General features: G+C 40.0%; 1 protein-coding gene across 5 annotated transcripts; it reads left to right on the forward strand.

The window, feature by feature from the left end:
* The first annotated feature begins 197 nt into the window (after positions 1 to 197).
* CILK1 (ciliogenesis associated kinase 1) lies at positions 198 to 21,582 on the forward strand. Of its 5 annotated transcripts, none has more exons than XM_075268398.1 (14): positions 198 to 323; positions 3,577 to 3,778; positions 4,622 to 4,676; positions 6,471 to 6,592; positions 7,074 to 7,153; positions 7,313 to 7,445; positions 8,904 to 9,075; positions 11,911 to 12,078; positions 14,831 to 15,148; positions 16,259 to 16,452; positions 19,441 to 19,583; positions 20,166 to 20,276; positions 20,368 to 20,469; positions 21,254 to 21,582. In XM_075268398.1, exons 2-14 carry the CDS (start codon positions 3,678 to 3,680, stop codon positions 21,409 to 21,411), a joined length of 1,857 nt encoding a protein of 618 aa, XP_075124499.1. In that variant the 5' UTR covers positions 198 to 323; positions 3,577 to 3,677; the 3' UTR covers positions 21,412 to 21,582. The 5 variants fall into 5 exon arrangements, with proteins under 5 accessions (XP_075124499.1, XP_075124500.1, XP_075124503.1 ...); XM_075268399.1 differs by having other exon boundaries at positions 19,444 to 19,583; XM_075268400.1 differs by lacking the exon at positions 3,577 to 3,778 and having other exon boundaries at positions 269 to 323.
* The last annotated feature ends 2,284 nt before the right edge of the window (positions 21,583 to 23,866 follow it).

The raw sequence follows: 23,866 nt of genomic DNA on the forward strand, positions 1-23,866 counted from the left end.
GATGACAGGAGTAACGAGAGGCCAACTGCGGAACCAGAGAGATGACAGCAAGATACAGAGCGCCTTCAATAAGTTGATGGCTGTAGTGACTGGAGGTGTACACAGGAGGGCGCCGCTGTGCTCTGTGGTGCGCTAAATTAGCTGGCGGATTCCAGTGTTTGGGTAGAGCTCCATAGAGAGAAGTGCGGCTGGAGTTATTAGGGAGGCGGCTACTGGGCACAACGTGCGGCTACCGGAACTAGGCAGTGGGGGGAAGAGATTGCCGAACCGGAACCAGAGAGGAGATGGCAGGATACAAGGAGCTCGGCTGATAGGCTCAGTCGGTAAGAGTCTATGTCACCAGCTACACGGGGACTCTGTGTAGATAGATGATTGTGGACATGGGGTAACACATAGTGAAGTGTGAAGGAGAGAGGCTCAGAGCAATGTCTGATAGTAACAAATGTGTACTGTGTGGCTGTAATCACAGTCCTGACCAGAATATACATATATAGTCCCCATCATACCTAGAATACACATATATGGTCCCCATCATACCCAGAATATACATATATTGTCCCCATCATAACCAGAATAATACATATATGGTCCCCATCATACCCAGAATAATACATATATGGTCCCCATCATAACCAGAATATACATATATGGTCCCCATCATACCCAGAATATACATATATGGTCCCCATCATAACCAGAATATACATATATGGTCCCCATTATACCCAGAATATATGTAACCTTTCTCCTGACCAGAATATAGTGAAACCAGTCCCAAAATTTCATTTAAAAAGTAATTAAATTTTTTTTCAAAGTAGATGGTTAATATGGAAAATGGAATTTCCATTGCAGTAAATGTGGTCTTTTGTCAGGTTTCACAATATATGTATGTAGACATGAACTGTGCATGTATACACTGCCCTGTCATGACCCATTTGTGTGTGATGACCTGCCTTTAGGTCATCACTATCAAGTCCCTGTAAACCCCTTTAAAAGAGATATTTGTTTCCTTATTATGAAATGAGCCAAATCCATCAATGCAGCACTATGATACATTTACCACATCCTGCAACTGCAGGGTGTAAGTTTACATTGTGTAACTAAAAGCCAGCCCTCCTAACAAACTATGTAAGTGTGAACAAAGACTTATTTTTATAGAGGATGTGTTTTGCCAATTTATATGATTTCCATGAAAATGTAATCATTTAAAGGGGTTTTCCAGGATTATGGTAATACTGATTTATTCTCTGAATTAGTCTTGTACATCAGATCGGTGGTGGTCTGACATCTGGCAGCCCACTCATCATCTGCTGTAAGGCGCTGTAGTGCTCAGACGAGTGCTGGCAGAGCCCCTTTATTGATGAAGAATGGTTATGATTAACCTTCTGGAAAATCTTTTGATGAAATTTCTCTTATCAAAGTCTTCCAACACATTTCGTTTTTACCTTGGAATGCTTTGGCTTTAAACAGGGAATGTACTAATGACAAATGCCTGCAGTATGGGGACAAACAATTGGTCAGGGGTAGTAGAAAAGTAAATAAATGAAGTCTTGTGCCTCATGTGACCGCTGAGGCCAATAAGTGAGAGAAACCAATGACTTCATTCAAATATGGCACCATAATAGTGACAAAGTTTTTCTTGAAGCCCTAAGCTGAATGCTATTGTATCAGTCACTGCTCCTTAGAGGGCATAGCACTTAAGGGTCCATGCACATGGAGGAAGATGGTGCGGAATTTAGTGTGGAATTTCAGCGCTGAAGAAAAAGACTCCCATTGACTTCAATTAGTTAGTTTTTCTGCTAGCGGAAAAAGGAACCCATTGAAGTTAATGGGAGGCTTTTTTTTCAGCGCTGAAATTCCACACTAAATTCCTCACCATCTTCCTCCTTGTGAATGGACCCTAAGGGAGCCTTCACACGGAGTAAACACACATGTATTTTTGCAAAATACACGTGTAAAAATAAGACTCCCATTGACTCCCATGGGAGTCTTATTTCTACATGTGTATTTTTACACGTGTATTTTGCTAAAATACACGCGCGTTTACGCCGCCTTAGATGAACACGTCTTCCTCTTCATTTTAGCAATTGATGGTCTCGGCGCCTGAAATTCTGCTTGCAGGGGACATGACCAGTGGAAACCATTTTTATGTAGTGATTTCCTCTATGTTGTAGCCATTCTTCGAATGGTTTGGGCATGTAATTGTTTAGCCATGCTTGACATGCGGTATATGTTCCTCATTCACATTTACAGTAATGCTTTGTTGTCTCTGGCTGACATTCACCCCCAGAGCATTCTCTTTATGTGAATGTATGGGTTGCTAAGTGATCCACGACATAATGTGCAATGTTTACCTAGGAGATTTCTTATACAGGAAGTCAGTGATTGATTTTATTTTTTATTATTTATTTATTTTCTCCCTGCTTGAATCTTTACAGCTGACTATTTTCACATATTCTCTTTATATGTCATACTTTATTTGCTATTGTTTGTTTTTGAATGGTGGTTAAAGAGTCTGTCAACAGGATAATAGTAACCAAGATAACCCCAGGACCTGTAGGGCTCTTTACACACTTTGTAAATATGCCTTTGTTATCTGAGAAAATTGCCATTTAATTCATATGCAAATTAGGTGAAAAGTCCTTTGGGGCGGACCTTATCGTCCTCCTTACACTACCTTCCGTAACCGACGCCAAGCTCAGGCTGGGTTCACATATGCACTTCTTGCCCATTTGGGGATTCTGTCCCTCATTCTGCTTGAAAAATGTCTCCGCGTTTTTTTGGGCAGGAACCAGGTGGATCCCATTATAGTCTATGGGGTCCGCAGGTTTCCTTGGGTAACTGCTTTTAAGCAGATTGGGTTTTTGTTATTTGCATCAAAAAAACGGAATCCCATATGCAGATGTAAACCTAGCGTCATCCCACCATCCTTTGATTGACTGCTCTTTCCCAGGGAAAGCAAAGTGAATCCTGGGGAAGATGAGAAATGCCCCAAAAGCCCTTTTCACTTAATTTGCATTTAAATAAATAGCAATTTTTGTTATTATGGAGCTACAATGCTGAATAACAAAGGCATATTTGGAAAGTTTGTAAAGAGCCCTACAGGGGATTACTTTACGATCTTCTGTCTGACAGATTCACTATAAAAATACTGTAAGTGTCAACATAAAATTTTCGTATAAAGAAGAGAATGTTTGTTTTTGTACCGTGTTAGCCAGTGGGTATGAAATCTAAAAAACAAAAAACTTTGCAAGTCTTCAGTAGATGATACCTTTTTTAATGGCTAACTAATAATGATGACAGATTATAACGTTTCAAAGCTCTTTGGCTTCTTCTTCAGATATAACTAAGAACAATTTCTGAAGGCTGCATATTTATGTACAACAGGACACAGGTATCACCTACTGAAGACTCAATAAATTTTCATTAGTATGTTTGCCACTGAAATAAGTGATATCTTGTAATCTTTACATTTAGGATTTTGTAGCCTCTAGAAAGTAACATAATATTACAATTTTTAGTTCCTTATGCTATTAATGTTTTTGTTGTTGTTGTTGTTTTTGTATTTCTATACAGGCAGTGATAACCTATGACTAAGGATTGTCTGGCTGGCTTATGTCACTCTGAGGGATACCCTGTTCCTATTGAAATGTCCCTTCCACCTATGATTTGTCATCATGAACCGTTACACAACAATCAAACAGCTTGGAGATGGCACTTATGGCTCGGTCCTTCTTGCAAGAAGCACAGAGTCAGGAGAGCTGGTCGCCATTAAGAAGTATGTTTTTTGATCACTTCATGTATTTCAGCTTATTCAGTTTCTTGTTGGTCTATAGAAAATATGCACCGATTTCATTACTAGAAAGATTGACAGAAACTGAAAATCCTCATCTGTCTTGAGAACAGGCCCTGTTCAGAGCCACAAGTGAATGAGAATGGGCCATGCATGTGCAAGTCCCTCCATTCACTTGGACAAGACTTCCAGAAATAGCAAACGGCAGGAACTGCCACGGATATAATCTATAATGCCAAGATTGGAATACTCTTTTAATGGTTATCCTTGGGAAAAGCATGTCATTGACTTTATAACTGTAAACTTTTACCACCTTTTATAACTTTTACCACCTTTCCTGGTATGCGCCCCAGTGGTGGAGATATCGGTGCCATTAGTTTTGGTATCGATATCTCCCTACTGTCAGAAGGGCGTTCCTCAGCTTCATCACTGCATGCTAAGGAACGCCTCTTTTGACAGTAGAAGGCTATGTTAGATTACTGTGAGAAGGAGGCGTTCCTCACAGGCCAGTGATGACGCTAGGTTATGAGGAAAGCCTTTCTGACAGTGGGGAGATATCAGTGCCGAAACTAACGGCAGCAATATCTCCATCACCAGGGCACAAACAGACAGACAGTGCACTGAATTTTGTATATAAAACTGCACCATCATGAGAACATGAAAAGTCCACTTTAAATATTCTTATTTTTGTGCATTATTGTTTTTTAGTTAATGTGATACACAGAACACACACACACATATATATATATATATATATATATATATATATATATATATATATATATATATAATTTTATTCTTCATTTTGTCTTACATTTTATAAAATAGAATGAAAAGAAAGTTTTATTCCTGGGATGAATGCATGAATCTTCGAGAGTTAAAGGTAATTGTGTAGTATATTTTGTTCTTTTGTTTTCTATTAATTCTTACTATTCTTTTAACCACTTTAGTACCGGGCCAATTTGTGGTCCAGGACCAGACACATTTTAGGTTTATTTTGTATGTGCGGTTTTGAGGGCTGTAACATTTTTCCCGTATGTCTCAGTCAACTAATTTTTACGTCTTTTTTCGGGGTCACATAGGGCTTTATTTTTATGTTATCTTTATTTTCAAATGTGTTTTAATTTTTTTTTATACCTGGGAAAATATAAACAAAATAGGAGGGAAATTGTGTCTGGTTTTCAATTTTTTTTTTTTTTTAAATTTAATAACACAAAGTGTCACTGAAAAACTTTATAATATAGTTTTTCCTCTCCGTTACGGTAATTTTTATTTTGCATGGAGTCGTTGGGGGTGGGGCTATAACCTTTAATAACGGCGTTTTATTAGCGTAATATTTATTTATTTTTTATTATTTTATTTACATTTTTTAAAAACTTTTTTATTATATATACATTTTTTTTTTTTTTCAGATTGTGTCCCCATAAGGTAATAAGAGACCTTTGGGAACATCTGATCACTTATTTTTTTTGTACTGGAGGCTGATTTCTCCTATAACTGAGGCTGCTACATTTAACCTCAGATGCAGGAGAAATACAGACTCCTGCACGCTGTATACACAGCTTACTGAGCTGATCTGGGGTCCTGTAGGACGCAGCAGCTCTTGTAAGACTCTGCTCCCGGGCGGATCACGTGTCCGCCAGGTCAGAGGGCAGCTGAATTATGGCTGCGTCCATAGCTGTGTATACAGCGCTCATTGAGCGCTGTATACACAGCGATCGAGAAGGCAGGGGAGGTAATAAATCTGCCCTGTCTTCTCTCTGGGAGCTCCGGCTGAAGTTACAGCCGGCTCCTAGTGAAAGCAGCTACACGATCTCCGTGCAGCTGCTGTGTTCTGATGGACGTACAGGTACGTCCTGGCAGAACTAGGCAACCACTATCCGGACGTATATAGTCTATGGGCGGTCCGGAAGTGGTTAAAGAAATAAGAAAAATGGTAGTTGTTTAAGACACACTTTTGTACACTGGGTATTTGTTTTGTATCCTCTTCTTATGCAGTCATATATTGGGTTATTTGTAGTGAAATTTACGCATTTAAAGGGCTCCTGTCAAGGTGAATTGGGACACTAAATCACTCAGTCTTTTTGGACTGGGTTTTCAGTGTTCTAAATCTGCCTGTTCTAACACAATCCACAGCCATATTCTTAATAAAAGCTTTATACTCTCCTATCAGCTGTATTATCTGTACTTGTGTAGTTCTTCAGTGTGCATACGTCGGACCTTGGACGCATGTGCAATGAAGCTGAGGTGTACATCACCGGCTTCACTGAAGAACAGTACAAGGGTCCAGGAGCACCAGAGAACATCTCTAGGTAAGTATAAAGCTTTTTTTTTAAAAAAAAAAATTTTTAATGTAAACTTGGATTGTTATAACAGGGCTATCTGAGGCACTAAACCCCTGGTCTATAAGGACCTGTGGGTAGATTAATGTCCTAAGTCGCCTTGGCAGGTTCTCTTTAATATAGTGAACTTCCCTAGATAAGACACGGGGGTAAGGTTAGCGTACTTGGCTGCGGCCGTATGCTGTATTCCCCACATCACTACTTCTGCCAGTCACTGTGTGCTTCCGTACACTTCTAAATTTTAGTATTTATTTATTTTTTCAAGACAACCCTTTTAACTTTGATATGTTAATTTTAAGAGCAGATCCCTAATACTCTCTGTGTGTGTTTTCTAGTCTCTGAGGAAGCTGAATCATGCCAATGTTATTAAACTGAAAGAAGTCATTAGAGAAAATGATCACCTCTATTTTGTATTTGAATACATGAAGGAAAATCTGTACCAGCTGATGAAAGATCGGTATGTGCCTTGGAAAATGGAGAATTTGCTGTCTGTATCCAGATGTAAAAATTAACTTCTGTTGCCTATTCTTTACACATGGCCAAACTACTGGACCAATCTGCATCCAGATTGGCACATAGATAAATCAGGTGCTTCCAAAGATTTTAGATTGGATTTCAATTCTCTACAACCTACAGTTATTTGACTCGACTTATTCACAAAAGCAAAAATAGCACCATTGTCTTTCACATCAACGGCCTTCCTCCACGTCTCATCAAATGATCCATATTGGCCAATACCATACCATACAGTAAACCCGAACTATTAGGGGTATCTGTCAACAAGGGGTCAATTGATTTCGCTTGCATGAATGAAATATAAATGACACCCTGGATTTTAATATAGATTTTGCAGTCAAAGTTCACATCTGCTTCTCAGCATTTCTTCAGTCTTTACTGACCTTGGGTAAATGTGTGAAGTGTGTTTTCTGTCTTCACAGGAACAAATTATTTCCTGAATGTACTATCAGAAACATCATGTACCAGATACTACAAGGGCTTGCTTTCATACACAAGTATGGTAAGGATATAAATGTATAATAGTATAAATGTGCTGTTCTTTTGTATGTTAATCTGATTGGGCAATGCAAAGACACATTTAGTGAAAGGTTTGCTTAAAGTGCTTTAATACAAACTATATAAATATTTACAAATGGTCTTAACTTTTATGGAATTGTAGGGTTTTTCCACAGGGACCTAAAACCAGAAAACCTCCTCTGCATGGGACCAGAGCTTGTGAAAATAGCGGATTTTGGACTAGCTCGAGAAACAAGATCTCGACCACCTTACACAGATTATGTGTCTACTCGATGGTAAACAAGCACTATTCAGTTCCAGATATATGATAGTAACTTTATAGAATTAGCTGCTTTATAGAACATTGATCAGTCTTGATGCCATAAGTAATTTCCCTCTCCTCCTATCTTGCCCATAAGTTAAAGGGAGTCTACCACCACAAAAGCCACTTACCATATATACTTGAGTATAAGCCAACCCGAATCTAAGCCGAGACCCCTAATTTTACCACAAAAAAACTAGGAAAACTTATTGACTTGAGTATAAGCCGAATGGGGGGAAATCCACCATTGCAGATAAAAAGTCTGGTAATATGCATTGCAGCTTAGTAACCCCATGTGCCTCATAGTAATAGCAATTAACTCCATCGTGTCCCTCACATTAACCCCCTGTGTGCCTCACATAAGAGTTACTGATATGTGGGACATATGGAGGTAATAATTGGGTATCTTCATAATTAAGGTCCTTCATTAGTACTCTCATGTGTCTCACATATTAGTAACTCTTATATGGGGCACACAGGGGTTAATATGAGGGACTTAACTGTTATTAATGTGAGGCACATGGAGTTACTAAAACTAAATTAATAACCCCAAATGCCTGACATTAATAGGCAGAGTAACTAAAGGAAGGTCCCTGTGTGTCACTTTACTGTAGCTTCCTCTCCTCCATACAACAGACATCTTCCATAAGACATAATGAATCCTGGCCACTCATCTGCAGGGTAGATGCTAAATTCTAGTGTGCTAAAGGACCTCTGATGACTTCATGACCATGTGATCGGACTCTGGTGTGGGCGGAGCTACTAGGATTTAGACTCAACCTTATCTGCAGATGTTACATACCAGTGGCTACGGGACCTTTGATGACATCACAGTCACGTGACCTCATGACAAGCCAATCACAGAGCAGTGGCACTAAAGGACCTTCCCCTTCCAGGTCCTTCCAGTTTTCTGTGCTCCGTGGGCCCTGACTCGTGTATAAGCCAAGGAGAGCTTTTTCAGCATATACTCAAGTATATACAGTATATGCTGTTGTAGGGGTCATTAGTAATATAGTGAACCCTTTTTGTGCCAAAAGTGTAATCTTTTGTCTGTATGTCAGTGACCTGCTTTCCCTGTGGTCACCACATATTTGGACCTGCTAGTCTTTTTTTTTTTTTTTTTTTTAGTTACTGAGTCTTGTTGGGTGACTACCACAGCCAAAAATTGACGCTTTGCCAGGCATGGCTATGACTAAGTGCACCGAGCAACACATTTGCATACCTTTTAAAAGTTGCATCCATTGTCAAGAAGTTAGCACTTTAACAGAAAATGGCAAGTTCAGTATGTCACTAAGAGCCCTTATCCCATTATATAAGCGAACAGGTTTTATGGTGGTAGACTCCCTTTATTGGTACCAAGATTCATTACTTGTTGTTACATCACGCTTATGTATCCAATAAAGTGACAACTGTTTTTGTTTTCCATTCGCAGGTACAGAGCACCAGAAGTTCTCCTTAGATCAACAAGCTATAGTTCACCAATTGATATCTGGGCTGTTGGCTGCATTATGGCTGAAATTTACACTCTAAGGCCTCTTTTCCCAGGTTCCAGTGAAATAGACACCATATTCAAGATTTGCCAGGTTCTAGGGACACCAAAGAAGGTAAAACAGATACATTATCTACACTATTGCAACCTTTGGACTTTTACATGTCTGTGTCTTAGGGCCCATTCACATGGGCACAGAGGGGGCGGATTATGGCGCGGAATCCACGTCATAATCCGCCTTCTCACAATGGTGGTCTATGGAGAGCGCTAGCGTTCGTTTTCCCGCTAGCGGTTTTTTGACGCTAGCAGAAAAAAGAAGCGACGTGAACTTTCTTGAGTTGGATTCAGCCTCAGGAAGTCAATAGAAGTGAATGGGAGGCGGAAACTGCGTCGCGGTATTTTGGCAAAAACCGCGATGTGGTTTTTTAAGGTCCATTCACTGTCTGGGAGGGAAAAACCGCCTGGCGTTTTCTGAAGCGGTTTTTACCAAAAACCTCTCCAAAAAACGCCTCAAGGTCCAAAAAAAGCTTCCTAATTTGGGAAAAAAAAAATTCCGGACCAAATTACGCCACACAGTATTCACGTGTGAACTAAGCCTTAGTGTTCTGGTTTGAATGAAATGGCAGAGTCATCACTAGCTATATTTGTATCTAGAGTTACAAGCAGATAAATATTAGGTCATGGTCACATCACTAATTTTTCAGCTAGTCCTTGCTCCTAAAGGTTAGGAAAAGTAACAGCGCCAGAAATGCTTATTATAATGTGATCTGGACTTGCTCTGTTCAGTATGTTGTCTAGGAGAAGAATTTAACATCTAATAGGGTCTGATCTAATTTACCTTTTTATCTAACTGACTGGTTGTTTGTCAGTCCTACTTGGTTAGAAAGAGACTGTCTGTATCTGTCCTTGCTTCAACAGAGGCTATGGTTGGATGTTCTCACTCGTACCGAGATTTTGCCTTATTGAAGCAGTCAGATAGGAGAATGTGTCTGTAATGAATGGACTTTTAATTATTAAAACCAATAAGTTTATTAGAGATCATTAAAAGCCAAAGAAAACAAAAATAACCCTACAAAATCCCATAAAAAACCACACATGCTCCCTACTTAGTTGAAACTAGAGGAAGCAATGATATGTGGTGTAGGCTAAATAGTTGTTCACACCTATTAAGACCACTGTACAAGTATATCCTCAAAATGTCTGAGTATTCTAATGTACTTAGTTGTCAGATCAATTGTGGTCACCATCACTGTTAGCAACCATGCATATGCATGTTTCAGCCCTATCTGATGAGTGTGACACGGTCAAAAGGTCTATAGTGTATATAACGACCTTTAGCAGCTATTGCCTAAAAAGACTGATGACTACTAGCCACAAAAAAGCTAGCTTACGCGTTTCAATATCCCCATTAAGTTTTCAGAAGATATCTCATCAGAGGTAGATTAAAGATCAAGTTAGAACTGGCTCATAATATCTAGCTAGTCTTTGAGGTAACTATTGGCAAAGTAGGATAAAGCTAGACCTATCTCATATTGTGTTTTTCTAGCTTTCCCTATAAAGCATCATTAGATGCAGAGTTTCAGTTTAAGTTCCAACCCCCAGTGCCCTGCCGGCATTAATGAGCAGCCCATAATGACCAGAGCTTCTCATTAACGCTGGCGGGGCACTGGGGGTTGGAACTTAAACTGAAATTCAAGTTCTAAAGTTGTCCTGCTGCTGAACTTTTTCCTCGCGCCATGCCTGTGATTGTTCTGGCATCTCAGCAGCTGGCTGGGACACCATATAATGAGCATGTTGTTAGTTTCGATGATCCGCCTGCTCCAGCGTTTCAGCTGCTGTAAGAGCCGCTTGATGCCTAGCTTGGTCAATTCTCCTGAGCTCTGCTTGAGGAGAAATCTGTGACTTCTGACTCCCTTCATAGCTCTTGTTGTTCTAGAATTTCGCGACAAATTAGATTTTCTTTTTCCCACCAAGTTTAAAATTGGCAAACTGTCAATTTGGATTAAAGGGGTTTTTCCATGTCTATGTTTACATAGAGAGTTAACAGACCCAGGCTTTATCAGCAAAGTGCAATTAGCGGAGATAGTTTTGGCAGCAAGAGCAGTTTAATATATATATAGCATATGAACATAAATTCATAACAGTCGTGAAGCCATGTTATTTACTGGGACAAAAAGTAGCCTAAGTATTAATCGAGGTTACAAACTATGTGCCAAATTTCATCCAAATCCGTTCAGCCTTTTTTTTTTTGTGATTGAGTAACAAACATACAAAATTTCATATTTATAATTTTAGTAGAATATAATGTGTCAGAAGTGGGCCCCATACAGCTGAATTAAAAAAAAAAAAAAAGCTAATGCTAGACAACCCCTTTAAGACTGAGGAAACAAAATACAAAAAAGTAGCGACCAGCACACAGGAACTTTATATAAAAATTTGTGTTGCTCTTTTTCATTTCATGACTTTAAAATGGATCTTGTACAACACAAGGCATAAGGAACACCTCCTCTTCCATGTTTCTGTAAACTAAGGACCTTTAATCACATTATTAAAGTGGTATTATCATCTTAAAGGGAATTTGTCGCCAGAACCCAGCATATCATACCAGCCCCTCAGATAGGATAGGATCACCTGAATCAAACCGTGTTTTCTCCTCATGAATCGGTGCCTTCATTGCTGAGATATTTCCGTTTTCGCCAATAAGCTAATGAGCTCTTTGGAGTAATGAGGACATTGCCACTGCAAAATGCTCAGTTGTGTATTAAAAAAAAAAAACTGCAATATCTCAGCAACAGATAGACTGATTCACAAGAGGAAAATACTGTTAGATTGATTCAGGTGGCCCTAACCCAACAGTTCTCCATCTATAGTCTGGTTGATAAAGGCAGCTGCTCGACTTCCTTTGCACTCCGCCAGTATTCATCATAATTTCTTCTTTTCCTTTCTCCAGAATGATTGGCCTGAAGGCTACCAGCTTGCCAGTGCAATGAATTTTCGATGGCCACAGTGTGTACCAAATAATCTAAAATCATTAATCCCCAATGCAAGTAGTGATGGGATTCAGATCATGCGAGATATGCTACAGTGGGACCCTAAAAAAAGGCCAACAGCAAGCAAGGTACAGGCTATGAAAATTGTATTCAAATCTCCTCTTGGTAATTTATTCATTTCAAACACTTTATATTTTGATGCTTTTAATATGTGAAATACATTAATGTAAAAAAAAAAAAAAAAAAAAGTTATTTTGTATTCCTTTCAGTAGAATCTGTATGAGTGTCATAGTATAATGCCTTTTTTCTAACAGTCATTGTGATTTAGATAACAAGGCTGCATTTTTTTTTCTTTCATAATTACCATATATACTCGAGTATAAGCCGAGTTTTTGCAGCACAGTTTTTGTGCTGAAAAAGTGCTCCTCTGCTTATACTAGAGTCATTACGGTAATTTTCTGCTAGCAGACCAGGAATGCAGACCCCGTAAGTACTTCTGCAGTTTGAAATGTACAGCATCACCATGCTCCTGGCAGTAGCGTGGCGATGCTGCGGCCCCGGCACCTGCCCCGGTGTCTGGATGCCGGGTCCGGATGCCGGGTCTGTAAGGGCCGGTTCACACATGCTGATGTGTTCCATCCATAAGGAGTCCGCATGAGGACCCTCCCAGACGGAACACGAGCGCAACTGCAAGCACTGTGCAGTTCAAGCGCACAGGCCCCATAGACTATAATAAGTTCCGTGGGCTTGCCGCGCAGTGCGTGGCAAGCCTACGGATGCCATTATAGTCTATGGGGCCCATGCGCTTGAACTGCACAGCACTTGCAGTTGCGCTTGTGTTCCTTCTGTAGGGGTCCTCATGCAGACCCTTATGGACGGAACACATCAGCATGTGTGAACTGCGCATAAGTGTAATGGCGCCGCTGCAGAGTGTTCACCATAGAAACCGGCACCTCCGCTATAAGCTCTTACAGTGGGTAATGCAGGAGCTGCTTCGGCATCTCCACTGTAAGAGTTAAAGCGGAGCTGCCCTCTGGAGATGTCCTCTCTACCCCCCACCCCCCTCCCTCCCTCCAAGATTAAAATTAGCCCCGGGGCCGGTCCACACCGGTTCGCAGGAGCTGACCTGTTCTGATGACAGCCGGGAGCCTAATGAAGGCTCCCAGGCCTGTCATCACTATATTACTATTGCGGCTGGTCCATGACCATCCGTAATAGTAATGTAGAGAATCTCCCATAGACGGCAATACACTTGTATTGCCGTCTATGGGACTTGCAATCAAATGATTGCAGGTTGAAGTGCCCTAGGGGGGGCTAATAAAATAGTGGGAAAAAAAACTATTTGGAATATTTCTTGGTGAATTTGAAAAATGGCTGTTATACTTGTAAACCTTCTAATGTCCAAAATAAAGTCAAGGACAATTAAAAGTTGATGCCAATATAAAGCAGAAACAAGGTAGATATTATTTATTAACTAATTTGGGTGGTATGACTGTCTTAAATTTGTTCAAGACTAACATAAAGTACAATTAGTCATGAAAATGCTTTCTCAAAATCACTAAGGTAAGCTACAGCATTCCAGAGCACTTGAAAAATGGGACCATGTCCTTAGGCAAAGGCCCCCCCCAAGACATCCCGCAGTAAAAAAAAAGCTCTGCGGGAAAAACCACAACGGCAACGCATCGCAGTTCTTCCCACAGCACTTTAGACAGAAAGTTTGCAGAGGTTTCCTATGCGGACTCTCTGTTTGTTATACCCATGGGGAAACCGCCGGTGTTTTCGTGGGTATAATTAACATGCTGTGATTTCCAAAACCATGCCAGTTTTAGAAATTGCAGCGTGTCTGCAATACAGTTTTTACTGCAAAGTGGGCATGGGATTCGCTATCCCATCCAGTTTTCCCTGACTGTAAAAGCCACGATTTTTCCTGCGGCATTTACATCCCATGGGGGCCCGGCCTTAAGTGATTTATTTTTTTATTTTTTTTTTGGTTGTGTCCTCAAGGGTGTAGAAACCCATGTAGTCCTTCATTCTGCATTTCCTTTTTATTGAGGCAGCACTCAGTATTACAGACCATATACTTGTGGTTGTAGATGTGTCCTCCCTGTTTATCCTTAGATAAACATAGCAGTTTTTGCTAGAAAACCTGTAGACTCCCTTCAAGCAGTACAATAGCCTCTGCCTTTAACCCTTCATATCCTTGAATTGGCTTGGTATTGTACTGTCAGAGGAGGCGTTCCTCACAGCTCAGCAGTGACGCTGAGGTATAAGGAACGCTTTTGTGACAGTGGGGAGATATTGGTGCCGAAACTAAAGGTGCACCTGAATTCAGCACATTGTCTGCTTTCTAGCTGTATATAAAACTGTACTTTCAGGACATGAAAGGTCCTCTTTAATTGCAGAAACTTTTATACAGATGGGGAAAAAAAATAGTACACTTTTTTTTTTAGGCTAAGGCTGGTCATGCACATTAGATAATTGTCGCCTGTTATCTCTTTTGATCACAGCATACCCATCATATGCAGTGAGAGAATAATCTATAGAGTCTCCCATACAAAATATACTCGTATATGGCCGGGCAGTCCTGCTGAAATTGGCAGGTTGGCCTGACATTTGTCATGTGTATGATCAGTTTTATTCCTGGATACAGTTGTATTCAGCTCAGGTGGTTTTTTGAGTTAAAGAGGACCTTTCACCACCTCCATTTTGTTATAAAATCGGCCTTCCTCATGCTGCACTCTTTTTCATGTGCATGAGGCGTAATTCTTCTGTTCTCTGACATGTTTTACACTGATACTATACATACAGCAATCTGCCAGCCGTCACAGATGGTTGTCATTTGAAGGTTATATTGTTTTACATTCAGTATTTCTATTTCAGGCTCTCAGGCATCCCTATTTTCTTGTTGGTCAAGCTCTTGGTACACCTCAAAGAATTCAAGAGTTAACAAAACCACAGAGAGACTTTCAGGAAAAGAAAATTCCATTATACATCAAACCTGTTCCTCCATCTCAGCCGCCACCCAAATATCAATCCCGTCTTTCATCACGAGCCCTCCAGCAAAGTCAATCAAATGGGCAACCATTCAAACTTGGTACATCTATAGTAGATTCTATGGATAACTCCAATGGAGAGTCAGAAGAAGGCCCCATAAACCATTCTCTTCTTCCAGAACTAAGCAACAGGATTGCTCCTTTTGTGAGTAAATGCTGCAGCAACCTATGGTATATTTTAAGCAGTAAAAGAGAATATTTCAATAAAGGGATTCTGTCATCCAGTTTGAGGTCAAAGCATGCTGTTGGGAACTGGTGGTTTAATGTCTCAAACCCACCTATGTCATGTCTGTCAATCCCTGGACTGTTTAGATAAACCTGTTGAATTCACAAGGGTATTATAGGTGCATGCATGTTGCACCAATGAAGCATAAATCAGTACACTTTGGCTTCATTTCGACTGTGCTTGATATGCAGTATATTCACGTTGAAGTAAGGTGTATGGTCTTGCCTTGGATTCATCTGAGAAGTACGTATGTGCCAGGAGCACTGGAGATGAGTCTTATGGTAGCCGCTGAGTCATCAACTTTTGATTTCTTGGCAGCATTTGTGGCTTAAATAAGTTTTGTATATGTGTTGTTAATAGATTTTAGCTTCTTTCTGTGAAATCCTGCTTTAAAATCCACTTCTGCATTCTTTGCCTTGTTTCTCGCAATAGCTTCTCTCTTGAGTAAGGATGTTTGTGTGCTCTAATAAAGAATGAGTCCATGGGGAGGGTCACTTTAAATGGTGATATCTTGGGCATTATAAAATTAAAGCATATGTATGTATGTTTATTGTTTATTAGCTTGAAGTCCGTTGTAGCTGAGCTGATGATGAGTGATGGTACCTAGCCACTGAACAGAGTACGGAGCCAAATGCTTCCGGCTCTGCACTGTGTATAGTATGGGTGTTGGAAGTGGCCTCGAACAGTTCATCCGTGCAGGGAATGGCTGTCGGCCCCCCTATGATCAGAGATTTATGCCCTATTCTAAGAAATTCTATTGTATAGCCTATTCTAGGGCTATCTCCTTTAAATTGTGCAAAAGTAATAGTACACATAGCAGTTCAAAATTGAATAAAAGCAAAAAAGAAACAGAACGCCTCCTACTCTGACCACTTCTTTTTCTTTTTCCAGACATCAAGATGGTTAATACAACAGTAGCTTTCAGGCTCTCTGGGTTTTTGTTTGTTTTTTTGTTTTTTTTGTTTTTAAAAAAGCATAATCTTTCTAGATAATTGGTTGTGACCAATGTATTTATCTTTACACTTTCAGAAAGTCTCTTCTACCTTGGAAAATACTACTTTAAACCTGAACACAAAGAATAGACGACGATGGGGGTGCATAGCGAAAACAGTCAAGAGCTCCGATGAATGGGATAACTTGAAAGACCTCGATATTGGCTCTGCAAATACTAGATCAGAATTCAAGAATGAAAAATATCGACCAATTGGTGATGGTCTTTGTAGGTAAATTGAGATATTTTTATTCGCTTTCTCATTAAAGAAGTGCTGGCAACCAAAAATATTTTATTAAGTCATTTATTTTAGAGTGATGTCGCAGATTCAGTTTGAATGAGGTAAGATGCTACAGTGCAACCTCTCCCAAAGACCATCTCCTTAAAAGACCTTGTTTTCTTTTACTTATTTTCAGTTTTCCAAGCTAGTCATCCTTTTTGACAAGACCACTTGTCTAGTAGACCCCTTTTTCCCAAAAATTTTGTCTGGCCGTCTCAAATATTTCACTTGTATTTCCCTATGACTTGTTTCTGACTGTTAATCAAAATGGCTCCTACATCATGTTATCTATTGTTGTTGTTCACTCTACGGCTGGATTCACACTACCGCAGGTGTCCGTAGCTAATGTCCGCGCAAGATTTTAGCAATGGACACTAGCTATGTCCGTGTGTGTCCTTAAGTGTCCGTTTACAACCATGTCCGATTTTTCAAGTGGACAGAAAAATCCTACATGTAGGATTCTTCTGTCCACTTGAAAAATTGGACATGGTTGTAAACGGATACTAAAGGACACAACATAATATCCTGTTTAAGTTCATGGAAATTGTAAACAGACACAGCTAGTGTCCGTTGCTAAAATCTTGCACGGACACTAGCTGTCGGACACCTACAGTAGTGTGAACCCAGCCTAACAAGACCTGAAATACCAGTTTCCTGTATTTACTCAGTCTACAAGCTTCAGCCTAAAGACACAGTCCACAGATTAGACTGCGTAGATGAATTTACACCTAAATAAAGGAACACTAAAGACAGAAATTGCACAAAAAAATAAATATTCCAGCAGTTTCTTCCTTAATATCCTACTTTTGCTCATTTATATTGTGTCTGATGTTTCACATTTGATAAAAATTCAATAAAATTGAGAAATAAAGACAGCAGAATTCTGTGTCTCAGGAACCCAGCCATGTTGCCCACTGTTCCACTTTCCTTTGCCTGGCTGTGAGATAACTGGCTGTTGCCAGATCCTCACCTTTTTGTTCTGTATGCAGTAGATAAAGCCTGTCCTCTGGTCCCCAACCAAAATGGAGGAGATCAGAGAGATTGAGTTCTGTTCAATGCAGGACAGGCTGTTTTTCAGGTACATTCAGAGAATCCTTCCGTCTGATAAACATTGGGGACAATTATGTCCTATTTATTTCTATCATTTTTAGATTTAGTGTTCCTTTAAAACAAATTTAAAACAAGCATTAGAACGTAATGGTGGCAACCAATAATGACACAGCTTTCATTTTTATATAGACTGTTACATAAACATCCCCCATTGTTTAGTTCAGAGCTTCTCAAGCTGTATTGACTTGGGCTTTACCAGGCCGTCTGTTTTTATGCCAGAACCTTATTAGCTAAGAGTTATTAACAGAGTGACAAACAAATGCCACTGTACACCTAATACCCTCACCAGTGGCAACCAAGTGTCATAGTATGGCTCACACAATACCCGTCAGAACATTAAATAGCACTTCACCACAGCACAAAATACCCTCTGCAGTAGTGGAAAATATCTGTATCCAACCTGAAATACTTCCCAAAAGAGTTAGGGCTGGTTCACATGGGCACAGAGGGGGTGGAATCCACGTCATAATCTGCCCCTTCAGTGGTCTATGGATACCGCTAGCGATCTTTTTTCCGTGAGCGGCACTTTCTTCAGGCGGATTCCGTGGCGTCCGCCTCGCGGCAGCAACCTATGGGGTCGGCCCATTCATTTGAGTCTACTCCGGAGGGGGAAGCCGCGACTGTCAGAAGTTGTGGCAGGCGTATTTTGGCCCAAGCGCGTCACTCTCGGTGCCAAAATCCACCCTTCCGCTCCCTGTGTGAACGGGGCCTTAAACACCACTATAGAGCGCATCTCACACTACCAGTGCCAAACAAATACTCTTTGCTGCATAGTAGCATCCATCCAGAGGCTCCAAACACCATAGTACAACATCACTGATTACTTCATTGTCCCCAACCTTCCCCTCCTATTGACTGCTACAGTTTCCTTTTTCCATCTCTAGCCTATTGACAGCAGCAGTCTCCCCAGATCAATCCTTTCAAGTTTTTAGTAAATCATTCCCCATTTCCACCCCTCCTACACTGTCAGGAACATCCCCATAACACAGAGAGCTTCCTACCTCCAGTACTAATCAATGAAGACTCCAGATTAGAACATTCGGCCTGCAGAGTCCAGGTTTAAGGGGTTGTGCCATTAAGGACACTTATCCCCTATCCACAAGATGGGAGAGAAGTAATGGATTGCTAGGGGTCCAACCACTGGGTCCCCAAATGATTTTTGTGTGTGCACTTTCAAAGGACAGTTCCCCCAGCAATGAAGAGAACGGGGGGGGACCAAAAGACCCTCGCGCCTCCTCCTTGTGAATGGAACGCCAGTGCGTGTGCTTTACCAGCACTCCATTCACTGCTATTGGGCTGCCAGCACTGCCTGAGGTCGTGTCTCACAGCATTCAGTGGATAGGGGATAAGTGTCCTTAATGGCACAATCCCCTATAACTGCTTTCAGCTGAAGGATCTGTGGACTCTTGGTTACTGTCACCACGGGTCCTTCAGACTTTCTAGGCCCATAGACTGTACTGATAAGGAAAGACACGCATTATAAGTGTAGTTTCTGGTTTAGAGTCTCTGCTTTTTGCCAGTGCTAGACTGGCAGGGACCTGCAACGTACCAGTGAGAAAGACTGGTGTAGTTAAATCATTCATACAGGGAATATTGTGTACTAAGATGGTGACTTGAGCACTTTATGACTAGATAAAATTCTGTAAAAAAGTTCCATTTATATCAGAACGATTTCTGATCAGACTATTATTGGCCTATTAATGCTTTTTTGGAGTATATGCAGCTACATTCAGCCTTTAAAATTATTACTTAGCTTTGGAAGTGCACAGATATGAAATTCACACTAAATTTCTCATTTTACTTTTATCGTTCAATTTTCCCATCCTGAAGCAGCTTTGAGAGTCTTTTAGACTTGAAGGAAGACGGTGGTACTGCTAGACCTGTACACTCCTCATTCTCTCGACAAGACACTGCGGCATCCAGGAGAACGTCTGCTAAGCAACATTACCTGAAACATGCCAGGTATTTGCCCGGTCAGTACAACCACTTATCTCATTATGGTATTTTACAAAAAAAAGGCAAAAACGTGTATATACTACTGCTTTTATTAGAAACCGTTTTTTTTGTATTTGGATATTAAGATTAGCCAACATTACTGGATATTTTTTTGTTAATGCACTTGGCTTTGTCAGCTCCTTTTTAAGTGTACCTACATTTTTGAACAACTTTTGTGCTGAAACTAACGGAGAGAAAATTCCTTCTACAGACATTCCAATGCAGATGTGAATCCAGTCTTACTCTTTCCCTTGTTTGTCTATTAAGAACTGAAATGTGAACACTGCTTTTCACTTGATGTATGGGTGGACATCCTCTTGTATAATGCACGGAAGTTGAGGATGGGGCAGGGAATTAAAACACAAGTATTTTGGGTATTTTATAATACTACCTATATTATTTCCATGGATATTACCAGTTGAAATTTAGTATAATAATATAGTATTTAATTACAACTTTTGCTTCATGTAGTGACAATTTAAGCTGCAATCCTTTCTGAATATTGACATAATTTTTTATAATCCGTGATTAACTTACCATTATATGCATTGTTTCTTCAGGCATCTCTGTTAAGAACAGTGCTGGAAGTAACCTGTATAAAGATGAAGTGAATACCTTTAACCAATGGCCAAATATTAGTCAGCCACTTAAACCTCTTGCTGTTCCAGCAGGTAATACCTTATTTTATATTATCCCTTATCATACACTGATCTGTACTGTGTTCATGGCTTTAATGGTACATGCTTTGCTTATTCTTTTAAGGACCTATCGGAGTTACTAGTTACATTCCAACTTTCTGGAAACAGGAATTGACTTCTGTTGGGCCAAAGACTAGATTAGCACCCCTTACAGACCCATCTCCAAGTAAGTCTTGTTTTTTTGTTTTTAATTAATTAATTTTTTTGTGCAATAGGCTATAAACAGGTTTTCTTTTGAGAATAGAAATGTCTTGCAACTTATAATATGACATCCGAGGTTTCTCCATTCTCCCAGGAGAGAAGTGTCAACAGCTTATTATGTGCATGATGTCCTGAATAATTTGCACCAATGTCTTAAAAAAAAATAATAATTAAGATAAGGTTACACACTGCAGACATGCTGCTAAATCCAGCTAGAAAATTTAACACTGTATTTTCCTGAGAGCCACCACTGCAAAAAATACGCTTCAGATGAACGGGGCATAGTCAGGGGATTGTCTCGAGCTGCAGTCTTTTTGACTGAATCAGTCACAGAATCCACAGCAAGATCCAGCTGGATGCTTGTTATATTTCAGCATCTCGCTCTGGTATCTGCCTCTCATTGAATGCAATGCGAGGCAGGATCAGGACGGAATCTGCCACTGATTTACGGACAGAATCCACTTCATAATCATCACTGGATTCTCCCATGTGAACAGGCCCTTACATTTCTTTCAAAACCGCAAATGACTCTAAGCATCTGGTATCTATAAAACATTGATACATTTTCTTTTGCTGAACTGGTTTCCTGATCATTAACTTTCATTTATTATCAGGGAAAATCATTGCGTGCTTATTTGATCATTTAGAAAAATGATGGTTCCAAAAACTAATTTTGTTTACAAATGATGCATATTGTATACTAATTCTGAGTTTCGTAACTGCTGTTTTGCTTTGTTCTTTCCATTTAGAGTTTGGGTCCATAAAATCTGTTGGATCATATCTGGGACAGCCTACAATCAACTCTCCATCTAAAAGTTCTCCTACACTATCTCCCAGGCCTCCGCCTGCTTTACAGCCAATTCATGGGAGAACAGACTGGATGTCAAAATACGGCGGGCGCAGATAACTAAGCATAGCACTTTATTTGGCATGTATTATGTCAACCTTTATGGACAGCTGTTGGACCAACTTTTATTTCTTGTATTGTCTTTTTGTTTTGCATCTAACAAATATGAAAGAGAAGAGAAGAGCACGTTCTCAGTGGTCCTGTGAACAGTATCATGTAGTAGATACTACTCCCCCATATTTCAAACTCTTGTAACTTTCTCCTGTCAAAAGCTAGCGTTACACACAGTGTAAATGTATTGGCAAGTATAAGTTTCCAATTTGAGGGGTACAAATATATCTCTCAATTTTGGCAGCTCTGTGAGCACCACCCTGTATAACAAGATACTTTTTTTTTTTTCCTTTATTGTAAGTGCAGAGAGATTTATATTATATAGTATATACATCTTTTTTCAGCCCAAAATTGCTCTTCCCTGCCACCACTCAATTTAGCTATGCAGGAAATGGACTGAAAGACCATTGAAGGTTTTGTGCCTCTTTTAACATTCACATTTTCCTCACAGTTTTAATTTATTTAACTAGTACGGGGGACATAAGTGGCTGTAGAAAATCTTGATCTGTTGGATATATTTTCTCTATCATTAGTTTGACTCTTGAAGATGGTGCATATCTGCTAAATATGATAGGTTCTGTAAAGAACTTAACACATCAAGGTTTCTCCACACACTTCTTATTTGGTGGACATGTTTTATACAAAAAAAAAAAAAGAATCTATATTTTTTTAATGGATGTACATAAGTTACATATGAGAGCCAATACTAGGGAGAGTAAGTCTAGATAAAACTTATGATTTTACTTTTACCCACACTTTGAATGATTCCAGGTCTCTAATGCTGAGGCCTGATGTTGCAGAAAAGTAGCATTTTTCTGTTGCAGGTTTTGCTGCAGCATTCAGTTGAACAGTGCAGATTCTTCACTGAATGCCGAGCACAGCACCGTACATTGTATAGTATTGCAGCTCATCGCAATTCACTTGCATGGAACTGAGATACAAATAGGCCATGTGATAAATGAATGTGACTTCAATGGCCAGTGAAGAGGACGCAGCAGTCACTTAAAGGCCACTCCGGTTTTGATAAGCTGATCTGTGGGGCTTCCAGCTGTTGGACCCCCACTGATCTCATATTGATGACAAATCCTTATAAACGAAGTAGTTCCTTTGACATTATCACCATTCACATCTACTTGTTTTAGTGCTGGTATGGCTGCATCCTGAAAAAATCCACCTGTGTCCTGAAAGAACGGATTGTACAGGATAAACATGGCTGTTCAGCCTGCAGATCTGAACTGCAGCTACTGTGATTGAAGTGTAGAAAATGGTTTCCAAGGATATTTATTTACCCAATTTGTGTTGAAATCATTGCTGTCAATTAACATAATTTTTGATAATTGTCAGAACATTGCTGGGCAATGTAATGCATTTCGTACTGACTGGGAACACCATGTGCTTTATTCTATTTAGCAGAGTACTGAAATATACGGTGCACAAAAACAGATCCTGGGGTGAGCTGATAGTTGACTAAATATTTTCATGCTAACAGATACATGAAGTGCCAACTCAACTGTGACTTTAACACGTGTGTTAAAGTTTACCTTTTCCTTACTGACGTTTGTTTTCTTACAGAGCTGTAAGTTTATTTTTGTTACCTTATTTTTGTTCCTCTACGTCATGCCAGAAGTGCTTTATTTTGTAAAAGGGTCTGTACAAATTACATTCTATTTTTCTTAAAATAGGCTAGGGTGACTTTGCGTTGGCCAAAATTTTGTGTAAAACTGTGACTTTGGTATATCTGGCATCTTTCGTGGTCAACAGATGTTACAGTAAACCTTGTGACAGTCGCAAAAAAATCCAGACTTATTAAATGTTTTGCACTTTCAGGCTGGGGCCCCATGGGACGTAAACGCCGCGATTTGCCTGCAGCGGAGACACTGCGGCAAAGATCACGGTGTTTTATAGTGCAAGCAAAGGGGATGGGATTCATGCGAATCCCATCCCCACTTTGCGGAAGAAATCGCAGCGTGTCCACGCTGCGATTTGCAAAGCCGTTGCGGCTTTGAAAATCGCAGCATGTCAATTATATCTATGGAAACGCCGGCAGCCCTCCCATAGATATAATTGTAACTGAAAGTCCGCAGAGGAAAACTCCGCAAACTTTCTGTTGAAAGCGCTGTGGAAAGAACCATGGTGCCTTAACCTCACAAGGCAACTTTTATGTTTTATATATCATACATTGAAGCTGTTGTTTTTTTTTTAAGTCTGTTTAGCAGTTTAGCTATGTTTTGAGTGATTTCTGGGTGTTCTTCACTCCTCTCCCTCTCCTTCCTTTCGTCCTCTCATACACCCCCTCTCTGTCTCTCTAGCTGTTTTTCCCTTCCCTACCTAGTCAGTCCAACCCCCGATCCCATTATATACTTAACTTCCACGCTTCTTCCTGTGGGACACCCCCTCCTTCTTC

The sequence above is a fragment of the Leptodactylus fuscus genome, chromosome 3 (assembly GCF_031893055.1).
Source record: "Leptodactylus fuscus isolate aLepFus1 chromosome 3, aLepFus1.hap2, whole genome shotgun sequence".
Lineage (NCBI taxonomy): Eukaryota > Metazoa > Chordata > Amphibia > Anura > Leptodactylidae > Leptodactylus > Leptodactylus fuscus.

What these genes read in the sequence shown, in the direction of transcription:
- CILK1 (XM_075268398.1), top strand. Translation starts at nt 3,678, where the DNA reads ATGAACCGTTACACAACAATCAAACAGCTTGGAGATGGCACTTATGGC. An exon ending in TACCAGCTGATGAAAGATCG is followed by an intron (nt 6,593 to 7,073) that starts GTATGTGCCTTG and finishes CTGTCTTCACAG; the next exon opens with GAACAAATTATTTCCTGAAT. An exon ending in TGCTTTCATACACAAGTATG is followed by an intron (nt 7,154 to 7,312) that starts GTAAGGATATAA and finishes ATGGAATTGTAG; the next exon opens with GGTTTTTCCACAGGGACCTA.